Here is a 27,855-nt window from a genome sequence, read left to right as displayed (position 1 = left end):
ACTTTAGCCAATCAGATGGTCGCATGAATTGTGTGCAGCATGCACCTCGGAAACATGGCGGATTTTGGTTCTCCAGGAACTCCGAGTCGACATGAAAAATCTCTTGGTTTACTAACTACAAAATTCGTGAGTTTGTTACAAGAGGCGAAAGACGGCGTCTTAGACCTTAAAGTCGTAAGTAAAGCTTATTTTTTAGGTTTTGGTTCCACATTTGGAGGGATTTCGTGTCGAGTTTTGAAGCGCCGTCTTTGCTCGCTTTGTTAGCACAAATCCTTCTTGTTCAACTGTTTACGATAATTACGTTTTGATCTGTAGGCTGCTGATACTCTTGCTGTTCGACAAAAGCGACGGATATACGATATAACTAATGTGCTCGAAGGAATAGGATTGATCGAGAAGAAATCAAAGAACAGTATACAATGGAAGTAAGTAAGCTTAGTAAGTCAAACTCACTGTTTGAAGAACCTTGAGAAAGCGCTGTGGAAAATTCCATCGCATATTGCTTCGTTGTCTTCTTGGTTTCAGCACCCGATCTCCCTCTCAATAATAACTAATGTTTAATGAAATTATTGAATAATATTATACAATTATAAAAAAACCTCGGTTTCTTGAGAAAGGACAGATTTTAAAATATGTAATATTTGTATAAATGTTTTCTCTCACAGTTAATGCTTTTATACTAAGGAATAGCTTTAAACATATTTCGTTTTTTATTGAGAACAACGCATACTGTAAAAATATTAGGTAATTCCCTTTATATTATTTCCTAAATAATGGCGTTTCTACTAGTACAGTCAACATGTTTTTGTGTATTTAGTGATAGGACGGTCATAAAATAACTTGAATATCCTAATCTACTAAAAATACAAAAGATCTATCAAGATCTTGAATAATATCTGATTGTAAAATTATTTTTATACCAGTGATTTCTTTAATATATATACACTGTATATAATAAGGAGTGTCTGGTATACTGATATTAGAACTTCAAAGCGTTTGACCTCAACTGTAAAGTTCTGGGGCATTCTAGGGAATCCAAGGGTGAAATTCTGTCCCTCCTTTCTTTCTCCCAGGAAGCAATAAAGGAGTACGTGTGACAAAATTTCACCCCTGGGTTCCCAAGGATGCTGCTGAGGATAAAAAAATAAAACATAAACTGCCAAAGTAATTTTTCTGTTGTAGTAATCTTATTGGTTGGGTAATTATAAAAATAATTATGTAAATCAGTATAGTATTAGTTTGATAATGTTTAGAATATTTTAGTATATTTTTAGACTTCAATATAGAATTTCTCGACCTGTGATAGGTTGAGCGACCAGTGATTATGAGACGATAATCACTGCTGGAGTGGTGAATATGAGGTTTTCCAAAGTTTGCCAGATCAGAAGAAATGCTAAAATGTTTGTTTATCCTAAATTTCAACTTTTCTCTGATATTCAAGTCTCAAAATAAGTGATTATGGTGAATATTTACCTTGCTGCATGAAGACTCATGGCTTGGTAAATATTCCAGCAATAATCACATTGCCTACAGTGAATACTATTGTTAAATTACCAACATTTAATAATCTCTAATACATTTCTAATCCTACATTTGATTTTTATTTGTAAATCGTTGAACTGTGAATTTTCATTATATATTATTTTTTTAAATAACCTTTGCCTTTGCATATAACCTTTGCCGGTTTTTTTATTTATATTTATAAAGATTTTTAAATGGAATGTGAAGTCATGTGAAATGACTTCATGAATGATTTGCTAAAGAAAATAAATTGTTTCAGTGTGACTACATTAACTAAGGCCACCGAAACATTAAATTTAATGAAGAATTGTGAATTTCTTGGGCTCATTTATTTGAGCGATGACTGGTTCCAAAGTTAATTTTCCATTTATTTACAGTTTACCATTGAAAATTAATTTAATTTCAAGGATTGAAACCTTTAAGAAAGAACTCAAAACCTTTTGAATATTTTATATTTTTAGGGCTTTACAAATTTTAGTTTATTATTATTATTTATTGTGTGAGAGATGATTAGTTCCAAAGTTTATACATAAGGTACTTTTGGGCTTCCTGCATATATTCACAACACAATGACATAGTTGCTACACCTCCATTATATATAACGAAGTATTATGATCATCCAGGTGGATGTAATCCTGAGAAGGACTGTTTGATGTGACTGACGTTTCGACAACCTGTGTGGAAACATCAAATAGTCTTTCTCAGGATTACATCCACCTGGATGATCATAATACTTCGATAAGCATTCATTCACCTGGGTTCAGACCGTTCTATACAATACACCTCCGTTAGGAGGCAGTAGCCACAAGCCACAAAAGTGGCTAAAATAAAACAATGACAGTTCTCAATGATTTAATCTACACCTAAAACAATTATTAGAACTTTAGAAATCAAATCCCGTCATGAAGTAAAAGTAAGAAAAATCTTTATAGGTCTGCTTTTCAGTCTTGCAATTATTATAATTACTATAATTATCGTTGAAGTTGGATTTAGAATTTATTTTCACATACCATTTATGTCACACTTAAAAGCTTCATAGGATGTTAAATACAATTTATTGCATTTTTGAAATGTTAGTATTGCCTATTAGACAATCTACAAAGCTTTTGCTGTTGTATCACAGCACGGGACAATCACAACGGAGCTAAGCTCCAAACTAGGTGAAAGGCCAAAGATCGATTTAGAATTTAGAAGTTGATTTTTGAGGAGGGAGGAAAACCGGAGAACCCGGAGAAAAAAACCCTCGAAGCACAGGAGAGAACCAATAAACAACTTTACTCACATATGACATCAAGATCAGCAGGACTCGAACTCGGGTCGCGTTGGTGAGAGGTGGCACATTAGCAGCGCACGCCACCGGTGCTTCCCATTGCACAATTAGATACCTAAGTCTGTATATTCAAATCCTCAGACGCTTGCCTAGTTGTCTAGTTTTCCTCCTAGAATAACCTCTATTTATTATACTCTTAGGGGAGCTGGACCTGGATGTAACACAAGAGAAATATCTGATAAACTAGTAGATCTTAAACAAGAACTAGAGGACCTTGAAGACAAGGAAAAAGAGCTTGATGAACAAAGATTATGGGTACAACAAAGCCTGAAAAACATATCAGAAGACAATGAGAATGAAAAGCTTGCCTTTGTTACATATGATGATGTATGTCAGTCGTTTACTGGTGATACTTTACTAGCCATACAAGCACCGTCAGGAACTCAATTAGAAGTACCTATCCCTGAAAAGGTAGGAGTATTTGTAGAGGTAATCATTCATGCACCTACAGGGCTTAAAATAATAGCGGGTTACTTAACAATGTCTAGTCAGAATTGGTACTTGTCTAGTCAAATCGTTCTCTTGCTGGTCATTTTGACCAGTAACGTCAAGCAAGAGGTATGACCAAGCTAAAACTAATTTGGTTGGTCATTGTGACCTTTTATGCATCAGAAAACTAAAGAAATTTTAAAAATAACCCAACAATTAAGTTTCCTATCACTTTTCACTATCAGCAAGCGAAAAAGATACCACATGAGTACTTACGGTTCTGATTTCCCTTCGTTACTTTTTCTATTTCTCACACGCTCAACAAACTGGTTAGAATATCTTGGAATTGAAAACTCTGATTGCAGGAAATTGATTATAAATTGTTTCAGTTGTTTACTGTCCTGTGAAAATAAAAAATTTGTCTCGTAATCCTTGTAGTACTCTTTAAAACAAATACTGTGTAGTTGTTTGAGGTTTTAATTCCACCGGGAAAACTGATGCAACGGTGACTGGTTCGCTATTGTCTCATTTGGAACCATAAATTAAAGTGTCCCCTAAAACAGCCCCGTGATGCAACATATGCTATGCTAAAACTCTAAAAAGGCTAATAGGTATATTCCCATTACAGTTTTCAGTATTCTGCAAACTCGGTAGTCGTGAGCTACACGATGAAATTTGGGTTTTCATTGCTGTCAATCATTAAGAAAATCAGTGGGTACCTTTGATGTTCTGGACTGGCAGCAGTGAAAACCCAATTTCACAACAAGCCTGTGCTTTGCAGAATATTGAAAACTGCCTTAATCTTGATAATACTACTGGTAATATTATCTTGGTCTTCTTCTCAGCATCCTGGAATGCCCAAAAAGTATCAGATTCATCTGAAAAGTCAAAATGGTCCAATACATGTATTACTGGTAAACAAAGATGCATCGGCAGAAAGTCCTGTAGTGACGCCTGTTCCTCCCCCTATACTGGAATCCAATGGTACTAATCTGCAGCTCAAGCAGGACCCTATGGAGATAGACTCACAGTCCTCTGATACAGTCAGTCAAAATGCTAGTGCAGGCACTAGTGAGACTGTAAAAACTGAAGTTATGGAGACGAGCCAAGGTATTTTTTTAGTTAATAATAATAGTAATGATGATAATTGTAGTACAGGGCCTGGTTGTACGAAGGGTGGATAGTGCTATCCAACAGATAAATCTATCCAGTGGATACATTTATTGGATAACAGCATCAACTTATCCACTGGATAAGGATTTATCCGTCGGATAGCGCTATCCACCCTTTGTACAATAAACCTAATCGGCTAATGTGTCGCTATGTAGATTACCACCCAATTCAAACCTTCTGTTAATAGAAGTGTTTGTCTCTACGAATTCAACTCTGAAACCAAAATATAACGATGAAACTTAGTCCCATGTGGTTTGAATTGGGTGGTAACATACATAGCAACACGTTTGCCGATTAGGTCTATTAGACCCAGAATTAGAATTTGTCTGGTTAAATGTGTTTAATCAATTATTATGACCAGTAAAGTTAAGCCAGAAACAAGATATGACTGAGCTAAAACTAATTTGCCCAGTGATCATAGCCAGCAACTTACCAGTTGTTATTTTAATACCTAGTAGTGAAAGTAATAATAAGACCCTTTCGAGTTCCAAATTACCGCTGTGTTCCTTGATTAGACTCATTTGCTCAGCTATGCCTCGATTTTGTGAAGAATATTCACGTTTTCCAGTCAAGGTCTGTCAAGTTTCAAAGTGTTTGTATTGTTGAACTTGTGCATTCTTTACTTTACCGTTGGTATTTGCAAGTAATTAGACACTGATTCGAGGCTTAGCCTGAGCAAATGAGTCTAATCAAGAAACACAGTGGTAATTTGGAAGTCGAAAGGGCCTATTGGAATGATAATTAATCATAATTCCTTTTTTGTTCAAAAACATGTTTAAAGGGAGTCCCAATGCTTTTTGCACAGTTCAGATAATATAGCAGCTAGTAATGTTTGTACTTTTTAGGCTTTTGTGTAAGTTATCTTTATACTATTGTGTTATAACGTATTGAGGGAGAGATTATGAATAAAATTTATTATATAGATATCGATGAAATACCAGGTTTTCTCTAGTGTCGAAAATTTGATATCTTTCATCAGTGGAAGATACCATATCTTTCACACGTGAAGATATCGCTGTTGAATCGGCTTGCTATTTTAATAAAGGATTTTTGAGCTTTTGTTTTATTTAAGTTTTATCGATATCTATATAATAAACAGAACATTACATGGCCACTTGGAGATACGAATTTTATCTTCGAGTGTTCAATTTAGATATCTCACTCGTTTGCTGAGTAGTATAGGGAATGGGGGTTCCAGCGCAATCTCAACACGGGCAAGACCCGTGTCAAAAATCCACCTACGGAAACAACCCACTCCAAGTGTGGTTGGGGGCAACAGCGCAAATATGTTAGTCTATATATGGAGTGCGAAGATTGTAAAGAGTTTGTTTATGATTTCTGTGTAAAGTGCTTGAAACCCAAGTTTGTACCTACTAAACCAAATAAGTATATTTGTTGTGACAAGAAAATGCAAATAGAAGACGACACGTCAGCACAGTGTTACGAATGTGGTAAGAATATTCGTAATGCCGTACCAAATGCTACCAAAGAGCAGTATTACGCTAATGGAGGCCGTAAGAAGACCCCATACAAAAGAATAAAATACTTCAGAGACTGGATGAGTCACATTCAAGGTCAACGGCCGGTATATTTAGACAACGAAGTAATGGAAAGAATTATGAACCATTTAGAAGAGTCAACCCCACAAAGTCTACGGAAGACATTGAAAAAATTAAAACTAGGGAAATATTACAAAGCTATTCCCTATCTTTTGTCTGAAATTACCGGTAAGTCTATTCCCGAGGTTTCTGATATGACAAAAGCCGAGTGGATGTTTTGTCGGCTGGATAAGGATATTCCTTATTACCCTGATGTAATCTACGAAATATTTCACGAGATCGACCCCAACCACCCCCTGTTAGGATGGATTCCAAGAAGATAGTGAATCTTATGGCATAAGATGAGAAATTACGCGTAATAATTCGCCAAATAAGGTCATGCAAATAATTTATATTACGCGTAATAATTCGCTAAATAATTTATATTACGCGTAATAATTTACTAAATAAGGTCATACCGTGTATTATGGTATAAATCTTATGCCATAAGATTACGCGTAATTTCCAGACTGTCGTTCGATATGTAAACGAAATCCTGTTACGCTCTTTTCAAAGCAGATGTTTACTGAGCAAGCTTTCTTTGAAGCTCTTCTTTTGCTTCTTGGTAGATCTTTTTGCGAGATTCCTCGGAAAGATCTTTTACGACTGTTTTTTTATTCCTTATGTCCGACTTTAATTTCTCGTACTTTTCCTCTTCAGCTAAGATAAGCGAGAATTCTGCGTTGTCTATCTTTCTATCACGCAAAGCCTTTGAGACAAGGTCAATGATAGTATTTACTTTAGCCCTTGACAGAGCTATTGTCGTGTCATGCTTGGATATCTTGCTTGACAACTGTTTCATAACGCCTGTTGTAACAGCTGAAATAATACCGCAAACGGCGCCGACGCTAGCCAAAGGAACTCCAACGATTATTCCCGGTCCAGTAAGCGAAGTAGCAACGCCAGTGCCTGTTAACGCCACGGACATGGACCCGGAAGTTATCGCGATTTTATGTAGTATGCTTCGGGCTCTGGCGTACTTTTTCCTGACCTCTTCGTAGTGTTTCGCTTGCCCTTCCAAGTAAGCCAGGATTAAGTTTGCTTTGTTGAGTCTAAAGTTTTCAGCGTTTAATTCGTTAGGTCCCTCCCTAGGTAAATTAGGATAAAGTGGAGGTGCTGAAGGTATAACATCCATTATATATACTAATGTACGACGCTTTTGGGAATGATATTGAGGAGTGGCCTCATGGCAACAAACGTAACTATGCTAACTGGAGAGCCTTTAGGAAGATGTTTCCGCATGCAGACCCTAGTAAGTTCGAAAGAAGGCCCGATGGTATTTACTATAACGGCTCTAGGATGTACAGCAACGAGGATTTGAAACCCACATCGATTAACAAGATAGAGGATCAGCCGAAGCATCCACGACATGAACCCACACATGTTACACCTAAACCAACACCCGTTAAGCCCGCTTGGCCAAAGGAATTAATACTTGGTACCAGTACCTATCCTATTCCGGCCGTGGAGCTCACCGATAAGCCGCAAGACATTAAGAAGCTCCCATTTAAGATCTTCGTGACACCATCGAAGTTTTTCATAGCCAAAACGAGCGACGTTTTTCAACTAACACCGCCAGCCGTGGAAAACGTGAGTGATTACGCCAAATGGTCCGAAAGACCAAATATGAAATATTGGTCCCAGCAATTAAACTTTGCCGTGTGGTGTGCGACAAGCGGCTGCGGTATTAGCTATGACTTAATTAAACCCGATACCCAAGCCGGTTCTATTTTGAGGTTTCATGTCTTGTTTACGATTAGGAGAGTTTTAAGCGAGCTCCAAGCTGTACTGCCATGGACTAATAGCTTTGTTTGGACCGGCACCAGATATAATAAGAGTGCCTTCATTAAATTATGTAGGGAGTTTAACGTAGCGAACCCCGACTTTAGGTTTAAGGGTCGATCTGAGAGTTCAGATGAATTTAACTTTCATTACACCAGCCCCCACGAAGATTCTCTTACGGCATACTACACATCCACCCATAAGGATAGAAGTCAGTATAATTGGTTCATACCTCAGAAAGGTAAAGGATTGACAAAGGCAGGTTTGGTTCGCATAAATAGCAGTATAGAAGCACTTGTTTACTGCGTCTTAGGGGCACAGGTAAATACCCGCAGCCCAATGATTGGTGCCCAAGGTGCTTCACAGGAAACGCAACAAGAATTCCTAGCCCTGTTTGAGTCTGCAATAATAGAAAATGATATATCTAAATCGGTGCAGAGATATCAATTAGCGGTGCAGCAGTCTAAAGTGCGACTGGATTACGCTTTGTCACCTGGTTGCTGGTTAATGCCAAGTAATTTGGTTATCAACACTAATTCCGTTGTGGGTTATAACAACAAACTTCAACGAGCTACTAAGGATATGAAGTTTGGGGTGAATGACGTGAACTCTGACATGACCAAGGGCATTCCTCACTTTGTAGAGAAACCAAAAAAGGAGCACACAGAAAAACCATTAAAAAAGGCGTACGTGCTACCAAAGAAACCAGTAAAGAAGGTTATGCCTGCGATACGTGAGGAATATGACCACAACTTACTAAAGGCCGGCTTAGCAGCTGCAGGCGTTGGTCTGAGCTATTATATATGGCGATGAACAACCCTTACGTAACTGGAGTAGATTGTGTCTATACAACTTACACAGGTGAGAAAAAATATGCCCAAGCATCTTGGGTTGATGTCACCGGAATGTCCGTGAATTTGAATTACTCAGGAAAGAAGTTAATCCTTTGTAGTATTTGCATTGGCACGAGCAGCCATGCCAACGTGGGCTTCAGGTTTCTAGATGACAACGGCGTACTGCAGCCTATGCGTGCGAAGACGAACAACAGGGAGCCTACGCATTTCTCCGTAGAGCCGCCAACGAATAGCGTCGAAAATCTATCGGTTTGGACTCTTCATATGGTTGCTAACTGCCATGGGAAGGTAAAGCTGCAAATGCGTGTAGATGACACCGGGAGTGTTTGTGTGAATAGCATAGAAGATCAAAGAGATACGACTTATAATCACGAGACCATAAGCACCCTGACGGTAATAAGTCTTTAGAAGATAACCTTGTTGCCTACCCCTAAAACGAAGGGAGCCTGTTTTCCTGTAATATATGAATCCACATTTAAGTGAAATGCGCTATGTTCACTACTTAGACGTGAAGGAATACGTAGGACATGAGTGGTTCGACACGGGAATATGGGTTAAAGTTGGAGGACCTGCGTTAGTTATTTGCACCATTTGCATTAACACGGGACTTACCGCGAACGTAGGGCTTAGACTCGTTGATGAAAATGATGAGCCTTTGCTCCCCTATCGGACTTCTTCGAACAACAGAAGAGCTGCTCACTTTTCGATGGAGCCAAACAAAGGAAGCTCAGAAGACTTAACGCCGGTCACGTTTCATATGATGGTTAATTGTGAGTATGCTAAGTTACAAATATTTCCCGATGATGCTTCCAACGATGGGTCGATACTTAGCCGCGCAAGGATAAATAGCATTGGTGTGGGTAGCTTTATTACCGACGCAGCTTGGAGTCATAAGCCTATTTCTACTATAAGCGTGCTACCGCTAATACCAAATTATCAAGGCGGTGCGAATACTATCTTTACTTATCCTCAGTCGAGGACGCCTCGGACGCCCGACAACGATAAGCCCGACATAATACATAAGGATAAGATTAACCCTTCATCTTCTTCAGGAGTACCACCCCAATAGCGACAACCAAGATCCAAATGTTATTCCCCACAAACTTTAGCAGTTCTCCGCCAGCCCTAAGTGCCAAGGAAACAACCGAACCCAGCAGCCCAGGCAAGCCGGCTGCCATCTTTTTTCCCAAGTCCGTCAGCCCATTGCCTAATTTCTTTACGCCCGCGCCCGTAGCCTTAAGCGCGTTAAGGATTACCCCTACTACGCTCGAAATAGCGACCGCGAATGCCAGCGGAAGACCATACTTCATCAGAGCTCTTTTTACCTTTTCCTTGGTGGTAAGCCCCAATTCTCTTTCCAGGTTGTCCTTTTGCACCTGTAATTCCGCAACCCTCTCCTGAAGGGCTTCTACTTCCCTTCGGGCTGCCTCCCTTTCTTCTTCGGGGCGCGCCTGGTCATTGATTATTTCCTGCTTTTCGGATATGTTTTTTTCCAGGTCTTCGATGGCCTGATCTCTTTGCTGGATTTGCTCTTCTTTATTGTTGATTTCAGCAACTAACTGCCGCCGCTCCACCAAAGAACCCTCTATGGTGGTACGTAAGTCCTTGGCTTCTTCCTTGCTCATATCCAGGTCTTGCAGGGCGAGATTGAATGCCCTTTGGGCGCGGTCCCTTTCGCGAAGAGAAATGTCTCTTCGTTCTCTAAGTTCTAATATGTATCGATTCTTGTCGTCAAGTTCTCTCTTTTGAGCATCGAGGAGTAGTCGGTTTTGTCGTATGTAATCTGCTTCCCTTTCCTCCATCGCTTGCTTTAGCTCTTCTACTCCCCTTATCGCCTCAAGACCTTTTTGTTGTCGCTGCATTATGGTCTTAACTCTTTCGACGGCTTCGTCGATATTCTCACTATTTTCTCTCATTCTTTCGGGTAAGTTGGGTTCTCCTAATGCCTTTCTAAGGGTTGGAGGAATATTTTTATCTGCGTAGTATTTACCATTTATGTCCCTGATGACATATGGATGAGCATTAGACCTATTTAACCTTGCTACTACGACTTCCCTACCCCATTCGTTATCCGCGTCAAACATTACTTGTACTTTGTTTGGATCCCAGTTTGGGAATTCTTCCTTGATCCTATCAAAATCGTCTGGGGTTTCTTCCATAGATTCGTCCATTTGTTCCTGAACCCTACTAAGCCATGCAGCGCCGGGGGCTTCGGGGATGTTGCCATCCGGACCAAAGCTGCTTTCCGCGGTTTTGCTTCTAGGAGGTTTCATCATCGTGTTACTACCAAAGTCGATGTTATCGAGCTTTATGTATTCTGGTATGGGTTTACCTGGGTTCTTAGTGCGGTATTTGTCTAGGAAAGCCATCCAGCCGGCGCGGGCTCTCTTTCCAAACCGACGCACCATGTTACCTCGGAATTCCGTAGGGTCGTTGGTTTTAGGTAGTAAAGACTCGTATTCATCGTCGTTAATGTCGACTTGACCTTCTTCGGTGGTGGGGTCAAAATCCGTTCCTTCTACTTCCATTATATATGATAAGCTCAAAGTTAAACCCCAACGTATTACCTAAGCAGGTTGGCGGACTGAAAGCAGAACGCACCTTTCACCGTGTCACCTTTACCCCCAGCAGCGCTAAGCCAGGGGAAACCCTGTACGTAGGCGTGCCCCGCCTAACGGATAACCTAGTCTTAGTTCCTGGCACCCTGGCGCTAAGGTTCGACCTAGCAATACAACCAAGCACTGCGGACGCGCGTCACGTTGTCAACGACCTTGGTCGCAACATTGTCTCAAAGATGCGGGTGAAGTTCGCAGGGGAATCCCTCTTGGACTTAAATAGGTACGATCTGTATACCACGTACAAAGACTTATGGTTGACTGCATTTGACCGCGCGCAAAGGATAGAGCAGGGAATCGCCAGTGAAGCCATACGCAAGGTAAGAAGCGCAACCGCTAGCGCCTCAGGAGAAGACGAAATAAAGACGGCTTATGGTACTAAATATGTTATTCCATTAGATTTCGAAGTTATCACGAATCACGGCGTATACTACCCAAGGCAGCTAAGCGAACTGCAGTTCGAAGTGACCCTAGCAGACACTACGAACATCCTACAGGGAAAGGACGTAAGTTCCTCAGCCGTCCACCCATACTCCGTTACTAACTTAGAGCTGCAGTATGAAACGGTATACAGCGAAGACTTAGCACGTAGCGCCGGTATGGAATACAGCGCCGGGAAGGCTTTCCTTTACGATCACGTCGTGATGTACAAGACGTTCAGCTTTACAAATAACGTCGAAGAGGTCATCAACCAAAGCATTAACCTTCCCAGACGCAGCCTTACAGGGATAATGTTACTGTTTGCAAAAACATACACGGCAGGATTGCGTGACTCCGAGGCGTTCTTTAATCCTAACATCACTAACGTAGGCGTTAGCATTAACGGAGTACCTAATAAGGTCTACTCACAAGGGATAAAGCCTGCGGATATGTACCGGGAAGTCGCGCGTAAGTTTGGCGACCAAGTTGATCCAAAGAAATTCTTTAAGGATAAGTATGCGCTGTGGATCGACATGCGTACGACGAACGACGAAGATCTACATGGACAGGGCTTACGTCTGGTAAATACCCAGGACGGTATTACGTTGGAGATCAAGCGCACCAAAGACGCCAGCGACACTACTAAGATCAACGCATATATCTTCGTAGTCTCAGACGCGCAGCTAAGCGTGGAAATGAATCAGCTAAAAAGCGTTGCCTACTAGGCTCGCGTTCCTTGAGCCAAGCGAAAGGATGAAAAATATTCCTTACGTATAATATGCTCCGCGTATTCGAAAACAACGAAACTAAACTGCAATGCCTAGTGCAAAGCGACAAGCTGTACTTTAAGGCGAAAGAGGTAGCAAAGGCATTAGGTTATGCAGACACCAAAGATGCCATTAAAGCCCACGTGCGGGATAAGCATAAGAAGAGGCTCAATGAATTTAGAATAGAGGTGAATCGCCTCCCTTCGGGTTCACACCCACAATCCCTGTACGTGACGGAATCTGGTTTGTATCAATTAATATTTAGCTCCAAGCTACCGACAGCAGAGGCATTTCAAGATTGGGTCTTCGAGGATGTCCTACCTACGTTAAGGAAGACGGGGAAGTACTCGTTGGATGGTTCAAATAAGTTGGTCTTCAAGATCGAGAATGAGTTTGACTTACATAAGAAGGTCATCGATTACATACGCCGGTTTCACCCTACGCTGTTATTAGCACCTGGACTCGGGGAATTGCAAGATACCACCAGTAAAAGGATAACGTGCTGGCAAAAGGGCTACCAGGCAGGTCAACCCGACATCTTAGTTCTTAATGCACATAAAAGATACAATGGGTTATGTCTGGAACTGAAGACGCCAAAGGGTAACGGCGTATTGTCCGACAAACAAAAAGCGGCATTGACGCAATATGAAATGAATGGTTATCTTACGATGGTTTGCAACGATTACGATCTGATCTGCAGGGAAATCGACCGTTACGTCGACGGCATTCGCATACCTTGTCCTGGCTGCGTTAAGGCTTTCAAGTCACAGGAGACGCTACAAACGCACCGAAAGATATTTCATAAATATAATGATAGTTGAACAAACTCACTGGCGCGAATTAATACAAGGCATTTCATACAAAATAAAAAATTACGTTGTCTTCGAGGACATTAACCGTTTAAGGTTGGTCCTCTTAGACGGCAGCCAAGAGTACAGTTTATGGGCTCCTGACTGCGTACGGTACGTACTGCAAGGCGAAGAGTACACTCACATACGTAGCTATGGTAAAGTCAACGGTCGATGGAAGTTCGACGTTGAAAGAAAGGCGGAGGCTAATCCATTGTGTGATTAGTCGTCCTCATGGGCTTCTAGGTATTGGTCTGCTACGTCGGACCTCATTTTTTCCGACATGAAATCGATCGATATCGTAATCAAGGCTCCTCCTGCGAACGCTGCGACGTAAGGTAACATCATATATTAGACCATTCTTTTCGTATTGCAAGGTAATGGTCTAAAGGCTTGGGACCTTCGTACAGGCAACACCAAATATGTTGACCGCTGCGTTGACAACCACATTTATCGCAGATGCCGTCCCAGTGTTCTCGGTTCTCCCATCTTACTCCTTCGTAGTCGTCAAAGCATACGAAATCTTGGTCTATTTCTTTTTTACGCAGCACTAAAGCCCGGCTGGTTTCAAGGGGGCAACATCGCTCTGCTAAATCGCCGTGGGTTTCACAGACGACTTCTTCGAGGTGGTAACGTCGGCAGCGGTATTTATGCCAGTTTTCTTCGAAGAGGGGTTCATCGCATCGGCGGCAATGACCTTTAAGGCAGACTCTATGCTCGCGGTGATATCGTAGGGCCTGTACGGTGGACAATTCCTTACCGCAGTTGCCACAAACAGTGCTGATGGTCTTCTGACAGACTTTCTTGGAAAGGTGGTATTGCAGTCGCTGCTTGCTACTAAAGGCTCTATCGCATTGCATGCACTTCATTATATAGGTCTTATTTTTTATTGTTATTTTGTTAAACCCTGTAAGAGGGTTTCAGGATAGGGGCTATTATTTCTTGTTATTTTGTTAAGCCCCCATTAAAAGATGAGGTATCATTCTTTCTCATCGTTGAAACCAGCAAAAAGATAATCATGTTAACCATTCTTCGATTACGATGATTTAACAAAATAACAATAAAAAATAGACCTTACTTGAGACCTCTTCGCAGCATTTAACAAAATAACAATAAAAGAGAAAGACCTATGCTAATTCCTCTTGCTGGGGCTTAGTAAGATCTTCTTTGCGACCTCTTACTCTTCTCGAACGTCGTCTAAAGTCCTTTGTGCTTTAGTATCCGCGGGACACCAATGTCCAACGAAGTCTTCTTCAGAGAATACCTTATTACAGTGGCGGCAGGTGTATTTTTTACACGGTTTGGGTATCGGTGTTTTGGGAGGGATTATGCAGTCAGCAGGTAGTTCGCACGTAATGCAGTCCATATATCTATGGGGGATGTCGAATGAAGTCCTTAATGGACTCCTTAGCCCAGCCCGCCATTGTCAAAAGCGCACCAAACCGTTCTGCACGCTTCAGACCGCACATTTCATCGTACAATTCCTGCACGCGCTCTTTTAACCGATCTATCTCTTCCCTTTGCATTTCTATGGTATCTCTTTTATCTTTTGCGTCGGCGGCAATCCTTCTTACTGCTTCCACTGGATCCATCTATATATAAATGGGATTCATTAGATATAAATGAACCCGAATCACATACCTTGTAACGCTCTGATAGTAGGACCCACCGGCTGCGGTAAAACACAGTTCGTGGTAGAGCAGCTATTAGAACCCTTTAGATACCGCTTTGACTACATAGTGCTGCTTTGTCCCACCTACGTGAATAACCGCACCTGGACGGGTATAGGAGTGAAAGATGACGACTTCTTCGTAGATATCTTAGATCCTAACGAGTTATCCAGCCATTTGAAGTTCTGGCACAAGCAATTCCCTAAAGATACGCAGACTTTACTCATACTGGATGACATCGCCTGCGGGGACGACGTAAAAAGACGCACCTCCGAATTAGTGAAGCTCGCTTTCAGCGGCAGACACGACAATATCAGCGTTTGGTTGCTTTCCCAGCAGCTTACCAGTGTCTCTAAACCCTTTAGGGAAAACATAGGCTCTCTCGTAGTATTTTATACGCCCAGTAAGTCTGACCTGGAAACCATTTTAAGCGACTACGGCGGCGAGATAAGCAAGGAACAGCTGCACGAATACATGCGGCATTTAAAGACGCACCAACATTCCAAGATGATTTTCTCTTTGAGGTTTCCTTATGACGTTAATGTATATGGAGATTGAGCAGCTCTTAGATGAAGTCCCCACGCAGTTAGACGAAAGTAACCTCAAGGAACAACTTAACATCCTTGTGTCTTCGGGGAAGTGTAAAGAAATGATAGGCAAGGAACTTACCCATGAGCAAGTTAATAAGTTGTCAGAAGAGGAGGTTAAGAAGTTCCATAAGAGGTACGAGGCTGCCCTCGCAAGTAAGACCACGGACGCCGTAGCAGACTCCGCTATCCGACTTACCACTAAATTGCTTGGACTTGCACTGCCCATAGACGACGTGGAGCAACTACAGAAGGACATAAGAGATGACTATGTCATCACCCAAGAACTTAAGATAACCTGCGGGTGGTTGTCTTTAAAGTGCGGTAAGTTAATGGCAGTCGCCTCTGCGGTACTTCACGTAGCTCAGCATGTCGACTTGAAGGAGGTACTAGGTTCCTTCGGAACATCTTGGAAGGACTTCAAGAAGGACAGAGAAGTCGAAAAGGTCTTCCAGGCGGCACTTGCTGAGGTACCTGATCAAGCCACCTCAAGTACCTAGTCAAGTCACCTCAAGTACTTAGTCAAGTCACCTCAAGTACTTAGTCAAGTCACCTCAAGTACTTAGTCAAGTCACCTCAAGTACTTAGTCAAGTCATTGTCAAGTCATTATCAAGTCGTCATTAAGTTACTTGTCAAGTCCTTCAAGTCCCTTAATATAAGATGAGTGGTACCGAAGAACAACCTCAGGAGGAGCAGAAGATTACCAAGCCTAAATCTGCAGGCAGAGTTGCCGCGGGAAAGAAGCTCGCGGAGATGAATAAAAAGAACAAAGCAAAGAAAGAAGAAAAGGTGGGGGAAGAGGAATCCTTCATTAATCCTGGGTACGTCATTGGCGCGTTAGGAGTTGCTATAGCAGCAGGCAGCCTTTACTTACAATGGCGGGCTACGAAGCCAAGAGTAAAGTGGGAGGCCGTGCATGTGCCGCCAACATATCACGCACCTGTGGAACCGGCTGTTAGAAAAAGTAAGATCCCTGAAATGGAGTAGATTTATCACCCGCGGCGACCTAGATTTTCCTTCTCGCTTTGTAATATAATGTCAACCGCGTTGTTGAAAACTGTTGAAGAAGCAGCTATTATTACTTCCATCGTTGCGGGTATTGGTTGGGTAGGTAAGAAAGTGCTTAAAGAAGACTTTACTGAAGACCCAAGCAAGAGCTTCGCTAACTTTGCTAAGATGACCGCTGCCGTAGGCGGGGCTATCATGGTAAAGGATTACCTACGGAAGGAAAAGTACCTACCTAATGTATAATGGTTAGCTTAGTCGCAGGTGGGGTCATTGCAGCTTTAGCATTTACAGGGGCTAATTATGGTGGTCAATATTTGGATAGATTAGTCAGAGGCGACAAAAGCGGTGCCGCCGAAAGAAAGAGACACGACTTAGCGCTGGAGAAATATCAAAGGGACGTTGCAGCTTGGAATGAAAAAAGACAAGCTTACAGGGATTGGTTGGATAAGAACTACCAAGACAAAATGCAGGCGGATAAGAACTTCGAAAACACAGACTACGCCTTCAAACTTTATGCGCAAGCACACCCCGCGGCATTAACGGGGTTAAGAAAGCCTCAGTTCAAGAATTACTACCAGCCTTCTAAGAAACAAAAAGACAATGAATTAGTCTTCGTAGGAGTCGCAGGGTTGGCCGGAGGCGTGGCTTTGGCGTGGGCATTGTAAAATGCCCCTAATATAATGATCGTCTTTTTGGAAAGCGACAAGAATGACTTTACCACGTATTTGAATCCTCCCATTAAAGCCTGTAAGGTTCGGTTGGTTAGTTGCTCTTTGTATAATTCTTGGTATAATTTAATTAATGGCTTTGTCATCGGAACTTCCGGCACCAAGCCAAAAATACCAGATTCCCATTACACCCCAATAACACTGGCTAAGGAGCTAGCGAAGCATGGATACACTCTTACCACAGGATTACCCCATGAAATGACATTCAAGAAAAATAATGGGAGCGTCAATCTAAAGGACAGTTCATTGGTAGAACTCCTGGGCCTTACTAGTACCACGATAAATAGCGGTAATACATACGATGTGAAATGGAAAGTCGCATCCTCTTATGAAGTCTATTGCGACTTGGTTCATAGTTACAACAATGGAGAAAAGTCTTCTCTTATGTCCAAGTTTCTGCCCAAAGGTAATCCATTTGACCCAGTAGAATACACTCCCATTTCTTTAAGCTATGACTTGTCTAATTTGGTAGAAAGCATAAACATCACCATTAAAGTGGACGGAAAGACGGTGGATTTTAACGGACGTAAGATCAATCTCGTTTTGGAATTCATATAATGGGCCGCGTAGAGGACAAACTCAAAAGGATTTACTATGGGCCTGAAGGCTATTGGAAAGGAGCGTCAGCTATCAAGAAACTCGCGACCGCGGCCAGGGTATCAGACGAAACAGCTAAGAACTGGTTGAAAAAACAAACCCTCTGGCAGGTTTATCTTCCCGTGCCTAAGTACATTCCCAGGCCCAGCTTCACCGTAAATACCCCCAATGAAGTTCATCAGGCGGACTTGCTTTTCTTGCCGCACGATAAGGTGAGAAAAAAGACCTATAGGTACGCTTTGACCGTAGTTGATATCGCAAGCAGATACAAGGACGCCGAACCCATAATCAGCAAGGATTCTGGAGAAGTCGCAGAAGCCCTAGGTAGGATTTATAAGCGCGTCTTGAAATGGCCTAAGCTGCTGCAAGTGGATGCGGGAACGGAGTTCATGGGCGTGGTTACTAAGACCCTGAAAGACCACGACACTAAGATTAGGAGAGCCAAAGCTGAGTACCACAGGGGTCAGAGCATCGTCGAAAGATTCAATAAGACCTTGGCAGAGCGTCTCTTTGGATACCAGTATTGGAAAGAGCTGGAAGATCCCTCCAAACGCAACAGGGAATGGACTCAGAGGCTCCCCCAGGTCGTCGCGGCTTTGAACAACGAGGCGGCCAGGGCTACGGGAATAAAACCCAGAGATGCCATAAAAAAGAAACACGTGGAACACAAGTCCTTCGTCAGAAGTTCGAGGGCGGTCTTCCCCCATGAAAAGAAATTAGGTAATGTCACGGTTCGATATCTCTATGAGCCGGGTGAATTAGAAGGAGGATCCAAAAGAGCTACGGATCCTAATTGGTCTTTGGAAACTTACCAGATCCGAAGTGCGATAGCTAAGAAGGGTCAGCCCATCTTGTATTATCTTCATGATGGTCCCACGCGTGGGTTCGTCAAAGAAGAACTGCTTATCGTGTGATGTCCGAATGCTATCGTATGCACTCCGTCATCACACATCCATCGCTTACCGTCAAATGCAGACAGTGACACCTTCTCCTGCGTGACGTTATGTATCTGATGTCCGTAGCTGCGCAGGCTGTTCATCTTATGCCGCTGTTCCTTGCGTGTTCGTAATACGTTGAGGTAGGACTCGTGCGTAATGTCCTTCTTAACCACATACTTTTTTACGCCTTTAGCTTTCTTTTCTACGCCGTCTAACTTTAGCACGCTGTACATCTTTGGTTTCAGACCCACGTATTCCACGATGGGTTTTCCTAACATTTCGTCTTTCATCTTCCCAATTACCTTCTTATTCTTCGCAGAGTAAAGGAAGTGCTCCTTCGGGTAACCGCTGGTGTCGTACTCGTCTATGTCGGGGAGGCAGTCTTTGTAAACGTCTTCCGTTTGCACTTCTAGAATTAGGGAGTCGGTGTCTGTGTACAGGAGGCGACAGCGGTCTCCGTACTTTGGCTTAAGCTTATCGTAGTAGAACTCGTACATAAGCAGCTTCGATAGATCCAGCACCGTAAAGCCTGTGTAAACGGGCTTGTTTAGTAAGAGGTTTGCCTTTTTCATGTGAATCACGTAGAAGTTCAGCATTTCTACGTATCTAACGAAGCCTGGCTGTGACACGTATGCTTCTGCTTCCTCTTTGGTGCTGACTATTTTTACGCTTACGCGCTTGCGGATGTTCTCCATTGTCTTTCCGAACACGCTGTTGTTCATCAGTTTGAAGAGGTTTTTCTCGAAGTCATTTTTCGCTGCGGTACGCTTTTGCGTGTTAAAGTCAATGTAGGGGCGCATCCAGGGTTCCTGCGTGAATTTTAGGACTCTGTGGATCTTCTCTACGCGCATTCCGTGTCGCACGTAGAACTGCAGGTTGCGGTAATGTACCACATACTTCTTCTTATCCATCAGGTTCATAGTTAGTTTCCTGTACGGTTTGTAACCAGGGCACATTTGCTTTTGCAGCGGACTTAGCTGCTTAAATGGTATCTCTATCGCTTCTGGTGCTAAGGGGAACTCATTGTGTTCGTCGTGCAGGCGCTCTGGGTACTCCAGATCCACTTCTAAGACGTAACCCTTGTCTTCCTCCTTTCCTACCTGCATGTAGAAGTCTATCGGCTTCACTGGATCCCATTCGAAGTCTCTCACAGGTAGGTACTGTGACATTGCCCAACCATAAAGGTTATTCGCATCCAGGTAGTAAATGTATGTGGTTGGTTTCTCTGGGTCGTGCTCTACTAAGGGGTTGTTTGCGCGGGCGTAACGTCGGCTGGGTCCGCATACGCCGCCACGAATACCGTCTTCCATAAACCGATACATGTCGTACTCCGTTAGGAGATCCAACTGCGCATTTGTCTTCTTTAACAAAGCACTCCAGCTGAGCCCAGGAGCCGTGTAGAAATTAGCGGGATCCAATCCGTAATATTCCATAGCCATCTTTCTGAAGCTTTGGAAAACATCTGCGAGCAGCACTACGTCAGACCTTAGGTAGATGTCGTGGTAGTCACCCATGTTCTCACAGGAGTACTTTTCCCACACGTCTAACGCATGCTGGTACTCCTCATCCTTTATACCAGACTCGTTTAGGGTGCTGTAGAAGCGATCTTTGGGTGGTAGGGGTTCTTTGAATCGATCCCAGGAGTCCATGTATTCGTATGGGTAGACTCCTTTCCTTTCCGCGCCGTATTGACTGGAAATGGGAAAGTTGGTGTTATACTTTACGAGGTTTGCTAAGGAGTCCGCCATAAACTGCTGTGAATCTAAGAACTTTAGCTTACCCACAGTTACGGACATGTAGCGCTCTTTGTTGTTGGGTATGCATTTGACGTCGGAGCCGTCTGTTCCTTGTAGTAGCAAATGGGAGTCGTAACCGCGGAGGTTGTGAAAGAACACCGGAATCTCCATGTCTGGATTTACTTTGAAGTTTATATTGCATTTCCAATGAGCTGCTCCTCTGTATTTACCCGTGATGTGGCAGTGATCCCTAACCTTATCCACATAGAAATCCTCAACAAATGCTTTGTGACAGTGAATGCAGTGCGTGGAGGGCTTTCCCGGCTTCTCACCTTTCTTAGCATACTTCCCGCATTTAAAATGAGCTTCTCCTAGATACTTTCCATCTTCATCCCACGCTTTCTTGGCTCGTCTTCCAAACTGAAGAAGCGTATGTTGGCAAATGTAGCATTTTTTTGCCTTGTTAAAAGCCTCCTGGTTCTCTTTGGTAAATTCCATCTTCTTTGGACATCTTAATTGTTCTCTAATCTCTCCCTCCTCTTCTCGCAATGCTTCTAGAAACTCATTAGCTGCGTTCTTACCTCGGTAAATCACAGGAGGGTTTGCTTTACCGTCTGATCTGACTACTATGTAACCAAAGGAGCAGATCTCGTGTAATCCTACCTTATTCGTGGCGCCACGTTTCTGCTCTTCCTTAGTTATCAACGCTTCGAAGTCTGCATATATCACGTAAGGCACTTGCATCTGCTTTTGATGGTCTGCGTATGAAAGCTCTTTGTTGGTGGGCATCTGGATCCGTTGCGCCACTTCTTCGACTCCGCGGCAGATCTCATCGTGTTTCTTTAGGGTATTTAAGGATGTAAATGACAGCAAGCAGCAGTCACAGAAGTACTTTTTGCCTTTGTGCTTAGTATGTCTGTAGAATAGTCTGCTAATGTGTTTAACCCATGAGTAGTGTCCGCCGTGGTAGAATAAATGTACGCGCTCTCCTTTACTTTTTGACAGAACTAACGGTACTATCGTCTGCTCTCTGACTCCGTAAACGTTAATTGCTAGATCGTTTATTTCCTCAAATATGGGGATGTCTATCAACTGCATGGGAAATTCCACACCATCCCACTCTAAATCATCTGTGGGATACTTACTTGTCCTACAGGGATCCTTCTCTGCTGGATACAGTGCAGACCTGATTGCCCACATAAAGCATCGATTGTCTTCATTCTTCACGTTTACAATAGCCTTCTTCCTTTCTACCCACGTTGGTAGCGGTACGTAACCCCCCCCTCGTATGGGTACGTATCTGGCTATACTTATCTCTATTCCTTCAACCTCCTCTACTGTCCAACCCGATCCTTCTTTCGTGTAGTTAGACAGCGACTCCATTATTGCTTCTAAGGCTTCACTGAGTGACCTATCCAGATTCGTGGATTCTAATATCACTAACGACTTTGATCGCAACATTGCTGTCGTCATTACCTCGTCTTTTGACAAACTTACTTCTACCATTATGCTCGCTTTCAGGGCTCCTAATTCTTCTATACCTTTTCGGAGAGTCCTTTTAACCTTCCTTTCTGACTGACGCCAAAACTGTCTAACGTCAATCTCACCGTTACCGGGTATTGACACCGTGCTGAAGTTGCTTTGGGATTCCATCTATATAATAGGAAATATTTTATACCTAATACCAAGCACTTTTTAAGTCATCGTAGTCGTACTCACAGTCCTGACAATGCCAAAACAATTTAACCTTAGTCTCAAACTTCTTACCACATCCACAATCATAACTGCTCATACACTTCGTCTTCATTTTCAAATGCTTTTTCAAATCCGCTTCTTTCTTAAAAGTTCTCTTACATTCTTCGCACTCCATATATAGACTAACATATTTGCGCTGTTGCCCCCAACCACACTTGGAGTGGGTTGTTTCCGTAGGTGGATTTTTGACGCGGGTCTTACCCCGTGTTGAGATTGCGCTGGAACCCCCATTCCCTATACTACTTGCTGCGCCTACTCGTGAGATATCAATTGAACACTCGAAGATAAAATTCATATCTCCGCACGCCCATGTAATATCCTCTATATAAAAACTGAAGAATAAAAATTTTTACTCTTGCTTAGTTTTTTTATTTTATTCTTATAAACAATTTCAAATTTTTATTGAAGCAAAAGAACTCAAAGAAGTTGCTAATGACATTATCTTTGGAAATGGAAAAGGTGGGTTTTCAGTCTTTCTGTAAATACCCCATTCACACCAGCTAAACGTTTGGCCTTCGTAATTTTCAACTGCCTGCAAATCATTAGACATTTACCTTGGCCAGGATGACCACACAAAATGGTGGTCCCATCTTACTTAAACACCTTAGACATAGAGGACCACATAAAATGGTGGTCCCATCTTACTTAAACACCTTAGACATAGAGAACCACATAAAATGGTGGTCCCATCTTACTTAAACACCTTAGACATAGAGGACCACATAAAATGGTGGTCCCATCTTACTTAGACACCTTAGACATAGAGGACCACATAAAATGGTGGTCCCATCTTACTTAGACACCTTAGACAGAGGACCACAAAATGGTGGTCCCATCTTACTTAGACACCTTAGACATAGAGGGTGACACGTTTATCAGTGCTATTCTTTTTTTGTAACATATATTATTAGGATTAGTTTTTAATTATTAATTATTATTATTATTATTATTATCCTTTTTTAGGATAATTCAACCTCAATTTGATTGAATTTTTGTTTATTTCAGAGCCAGGCAATATTGCAGATGAAGTTATAGATGAACTTATGTCGGCTGAAGGTAAGTTTTTTTTTGTTTACAATGTATTTTGACTTCACTTAGAGTCTGTAGCACTATATCAACTATTTCACATGCTAACAGACTGGTAGCTTATACAGTATAAGCTATCTAATCTATGAGATGTCATGTAATGTTGATTATTGTTACATAGTTAATAGAGGGAAATGGTTAGGAAACCCTATTGTTATAGGTCTTTGTTCACTTTTTTCAAGCGTGACTGTGCACAATCCTTTGTTTTACCATTGTTGGCAATGGCTGAGTGAACAGACCAAAATCTTTCTTTTGGCTGCTAGTTCAAAATACTTAAAGATTTATAAGAGATATTTGAATATTCCTTACAACAATCCCATAGACAAAGTTTATGTTTACTTATTTTGCAATTTCGGATGAGCATAAATCAAACATCATTCACAGTCAAGACCGCTTCAACATCAAAAGTGAACAAAGACCTGATAACAATAGGTTTCCTAACCATTCCCCTGTATTAACTATGATTGTTATAATGAAGTAAGCGTTGTAGAGCTCAAACCAGGCAGTAGTCAACTAAAAAGTAGTGAAAATTTTGTTTTGGCTAGTAATAGTTTTTAATTGCCTAATTTCGATTAACTGAATACTCCACTTGTAAGTTCCCTTTGCTCAGCATTAGTCTCGGTTGTGCGTTTAATAACATTCAGCTATTCAATCAAAAGATGTCGCAAATCAAAAGAGGTTGCAAATGCAATTTTATAACATTTACAGCCTTTCTTAATCACTCTTGCTCTCTACTGTTTGTTTCTGAAAACCCCTTGGTTTTGAAATTGTAGAAATGTCTAAGATTTTATCTGTTTTTATTACTTTTCATTAGTCTATGCTCCATTACTGCGACTGTCACCGCCACCAGGAGATCATGATTATTACTTCAACTTGGATGATAACGAGGGTGTATGTGATCTATTTGACATACCAAACCTAGATATGAACTTACCTTTAGAAGGAGCTTCAGCATCCTGAATATGAGACAGAGCTAGCCTAGTACTACAAAACAGAGTGATATGTACGTTTGAAGTCAGTTTAATTCCCAAAATACAGTATGAGTGAAGAGTAACACTTACCATGCAGACTCTAACCAGCACTTAAAAATAATTATTTCTGGTCTTTGGACAATGGCTGTGGTTCCACTAGAGCTTTACAACATTGTTACAGCGTCGTTTTTAGGACAAAACTTTACAAAGGTAACTTTAAGTAAGATGAGATTTATTTTGCGGATCCACCAATTGAGTGCTGAAATCCTGTCTTATGGGCTGTGATTGGTTCTCTTCAATTAGTTATTAGATTAATTTCAGATAAACCATGTTGTAATCTAAGCTTTGAAAATGCTGAATATCCATGGCAACAGACAACAACACAAACTCATGGATTTCACCCTGTTCCATTAAGAACACCTTGACAACATTGTAACAGTGTTGTTAACTACGCTAATGGAACCACAGTCAATGTCCAGTCAGAATAGACCTCTTTGGCTTTGATGTAATGTTTTCCCATTTCAGACCACATGTCATTCCCTAGAGTATCATTTCTTTGTTTAAGGTTTGCGCTTTGTTGCACATGAGAAGACACATGAATATGGATACAACTCAAACAAAGAATCTTATTCTCAAGGGAATGACTCGTGGTCTGAAATGGGAAAACATTACCCCAAGCTGAAGAGGTCTATTGGAACTTGTCTGGTCAAGTCTTTGCTATGCAGGTCATATTGACCGGCAACATTGAACCAGAAACAAGGTATGACTGAGCTGAAAGTTATATTTCCGTCGTTTTAATTAGACTAGGCAACTGCAAATAACTACCTGCAAATAATTTTCTGCTCATCCACAAATAATGCAAAGCTATTTTGCTGCAAATAATACTCTGCTCATGTGCAAAATGGCTTGCTTCCCTGTGACTTGGTATGTTTGATAGACAGCAAAAACCACGAGAACAAAAAAAGAAAATGGAAAAAATATTTGGATGATAAAACAATTATGACATGAGATTGAGATAATTTATGTGATTTGTTAGTGACGAGCAAGCAATAGGCGACTTGCATTAAGGGGTCACATGATCAAATCGGCCATTGTGGCTGGCATTCTACATGATTTTAGCTATGCAAGAATTTTTGCTATTAACTCGGTGAAACACTTGGTAGGTCTTCACGTCCTAGCGCAAAAAAATACCATAATTTTTCCCTTCGAGTTAAAAATCTTAAAAAATCTACTTAAGATATCACTAAGAACACATTTCGTGCAAGAAAAGGGGATCTTTTATCGTTATTTATTGCGCTAACTTACCTTTTATCACCCAAAAATCTACTTGAAACCACCATCTTTTATTACATCTTTGCATAGCTAAAATCATGTAGAATGCCAGCCACAATGGCCGATTTGATCATGTGACCTCTTAGTGCAAGTCGCCTATTATTTGCCGATGCCTCAACCTTGTCCAATAATTGTTTAGTTTCTGCATGGTAATTATCTGTTATATTTGAAAGTTTATTTTTTAGAAGCTGTTTACTAGGGAACATGGCGATTTGTATATAATTTATATTACACTCCAACACAAATAATTCTTAATCTGACATTAGCTATCTAAATTTAGATATTAGCAAAGTACTTATGCAGACACACATACTTGCACGTAAAAGCATGCAAGTACATCAAAACTGATCACCTGTTTGAGATTTGTGTGATAGAAATTAATTGACCATACTGATAGACAACATTATGGAAATTTAGATTATTTATGAATATCTACTTTTATTACTTATCGAATTATCACAATGGTTAAAAAAGAAAAGAAAAAAGAAAAAAAAAAAAAAAAGTCACCCAAGACTGTAAAACAGAAGCAGAATCATTGTAATTTGCATCTAGCCTAACTTAGATTTTTTCAAATCAAAGTTACACTACTTTCAAACATAAAATTTTACCTTAGACATTAATTGATAAGTAATAGACCTATCCCGAATTCGCTTGACTGTTCTCGAAACATTGGTTTCAAGTCGAGGTTGAACTTGATGAATAAAAGAATCAAGTCCAGTCTCAACTTCAAACCATTGTTTCGTGGTCAGTCAAGGGAATTCGGGATAGGTCTATTATGTACAATGTTTGCATCCACTCTGTATGCGCTTTACATTGGTTCTTCTCCACCCAATCATAGGAAATACCCTTATTCAACTCATAATAATAATTTACGAGGAAAACACATAAATCATGTCCCTGAAGAGTTTTGTATACACCTAATTGAGAAAACGTTGTCGGGTTCAAAAAAAGGTTATGTCATCAAAGCTAAGACCGAAGGGGAGCATGGGAAGACAAACAATTATGCTAATTTCATGCGTATTGCAGTTTTCCCTTCCTGTGAACATTTTATGCATGCTTTGGCATGTTGTTAATCTAGGTCGACCGACTTTGCTCTACTGTGCATTTTTACATGTCTATATGCAAATATAATACACATTTCGAAGTACCAAAAATCCTTTTCAGACTTAGCTTTGATGATATGACCTTCTCGAACCCGACTGTTTTTTCAATTAGGTGTATCAGATAACAAAGTCCTATTCATTTTCATATTAAACTTAGATTTTCCCAGTAAAACGTAACTAGATCTAATTATGTACCCAAACAATGAATAAGACAGTGGTTTACAATAATATTTGCAACCACGTTGTGTCAGATTTACAATCACTCTTCCGGCTCATGTCGTAAATCTGATACAACATGGTGCTCACGCTGTGAATATTACAGATAAGTCACTCATGTTGTACTTGTATACATCCTACAACATTGATGCAATTTACCACTAAGACTCTTTACAAAGAAATATTTGATTTTTATACTTTAAAATCGCAAACAGCTTAAGTCCCTGACCATTTCAAATTCCATTTATATCATGTTGAATTAATGAGTGGAGTGCAATTTGGTCTGAAATCAAATGTGCAATTACAAAATCACACAACCACGTAGCAGGAGTGCAATTTGTAATTGCAAGTTTGATTTTAGACCAAAATTGCATGACACAAAGTTCAATATTACCACTTAATCATATCCTTTTTGTAATCACACACGAAAAAGACACAATCAAGAGTGCAGAATAATCAATTTAATATAGTAGAAGAACTAAATGCGACTTTTTTTTTGTTTTATTTTGTTTTATTTTATTGTTAAAAAAAATTTTTTTTTTAGGATGCAATTAAGAGCTCCTAAGGATGCGATTTGGGAATTAATCGCACTCCTTAGAACCAATCAGATTGCAGGATTTGGTAGTGATTACAAAAAGGATATAATTAGGATAGATGTTAAAGTAATATTTGGTATAAATATTAGTTTAATATTAATTATGGTGAGTTGTTACCCCAATCCTTATGATATTAAAAGCACTTTCGTATTTTTGTACATATCTTATATTAATAAAGTATTTACACTTAAAGT

At 40.9% G+C, this 27,855-nt stretch overlaps 1 protein-coding gene across 1 annotated transcript; it reads left to right on the top strand.

Annotated features, from left to right (window-relative positions):
- The first annotated feature begins 15 nt into the window (after nucleotides 1–15).
- LOC116289294 (transcription factor E2F5) lies at nucleotides 16–27,853 on the top strand. Its single transcript, XM_031696187.2, has 7 exons — nucleotides 16–174; nucleotides 316–425; nucleotides 2,992–3,262; nucleotides 4,126–4,390; nucleotides 22,766–22,816; nucleotides 23,363–23,413; nucleotides 24,258–27,853. The coding sequence occupies exons 1-7, from the start codon at nucleotides 40–42 to the stop codon at nucleotides 24,401–24,403; spliced, it is 1,029 nt and encodes a 342-aa protein (XP_031552047.1). The 5' UTR covers nucleotides 16–39; the 3' UTR covers nucleotides 24,404–27,853.
- Nucleotides 27,854–27,855: the final 2 nt, after the last annotated feature.

The sequence above is a fragment of the Actinia tenebrosa genome, unplaced genomic scaffold (assembly GCF_029948245.1).
Source record: "Actinia tenebrosa isolate PJP-AT-01 unplaced genomic scaffold, QUT_ActTen_1.0 PGA_scaffold2__45_contigs__length_23673736, whole genome shotgun sequence".
Classification (NCBI taxonomy): Eukaryota; Metazoa; Cnidaria; class Anthozoa; order Actiniaria; family Actiniidae; genus Actinia; species Actinia tenebrosa.
Note: the sequence above shows the minus strand (reverse complement) of the source record. Positions and strands in the feature narration are given on the sequence as shown.

Coding starts and splice junctions, on each gene's coding strand:
- LOC116289294 (XM_031696187.2), top strand. CDS start 40: ATGCACCTCGGAAACATGGCGGATTTTGGTTCTCCAGGAACTCCGAGT. Junction 175..315: donor GCGTCTTAGACCTTAAAGTC/GTAAGTAAAGCT, acceptor TTTGATCTGTAG/GCTGCTGATACTCTTGCTGT. Junction 426..2,991: donor AAGAACAGTATACAATGGAA/GTAAGTAAGCTT, acceptor TTATACTCTTAG/GGGAGCTGGACCTGGATGTA.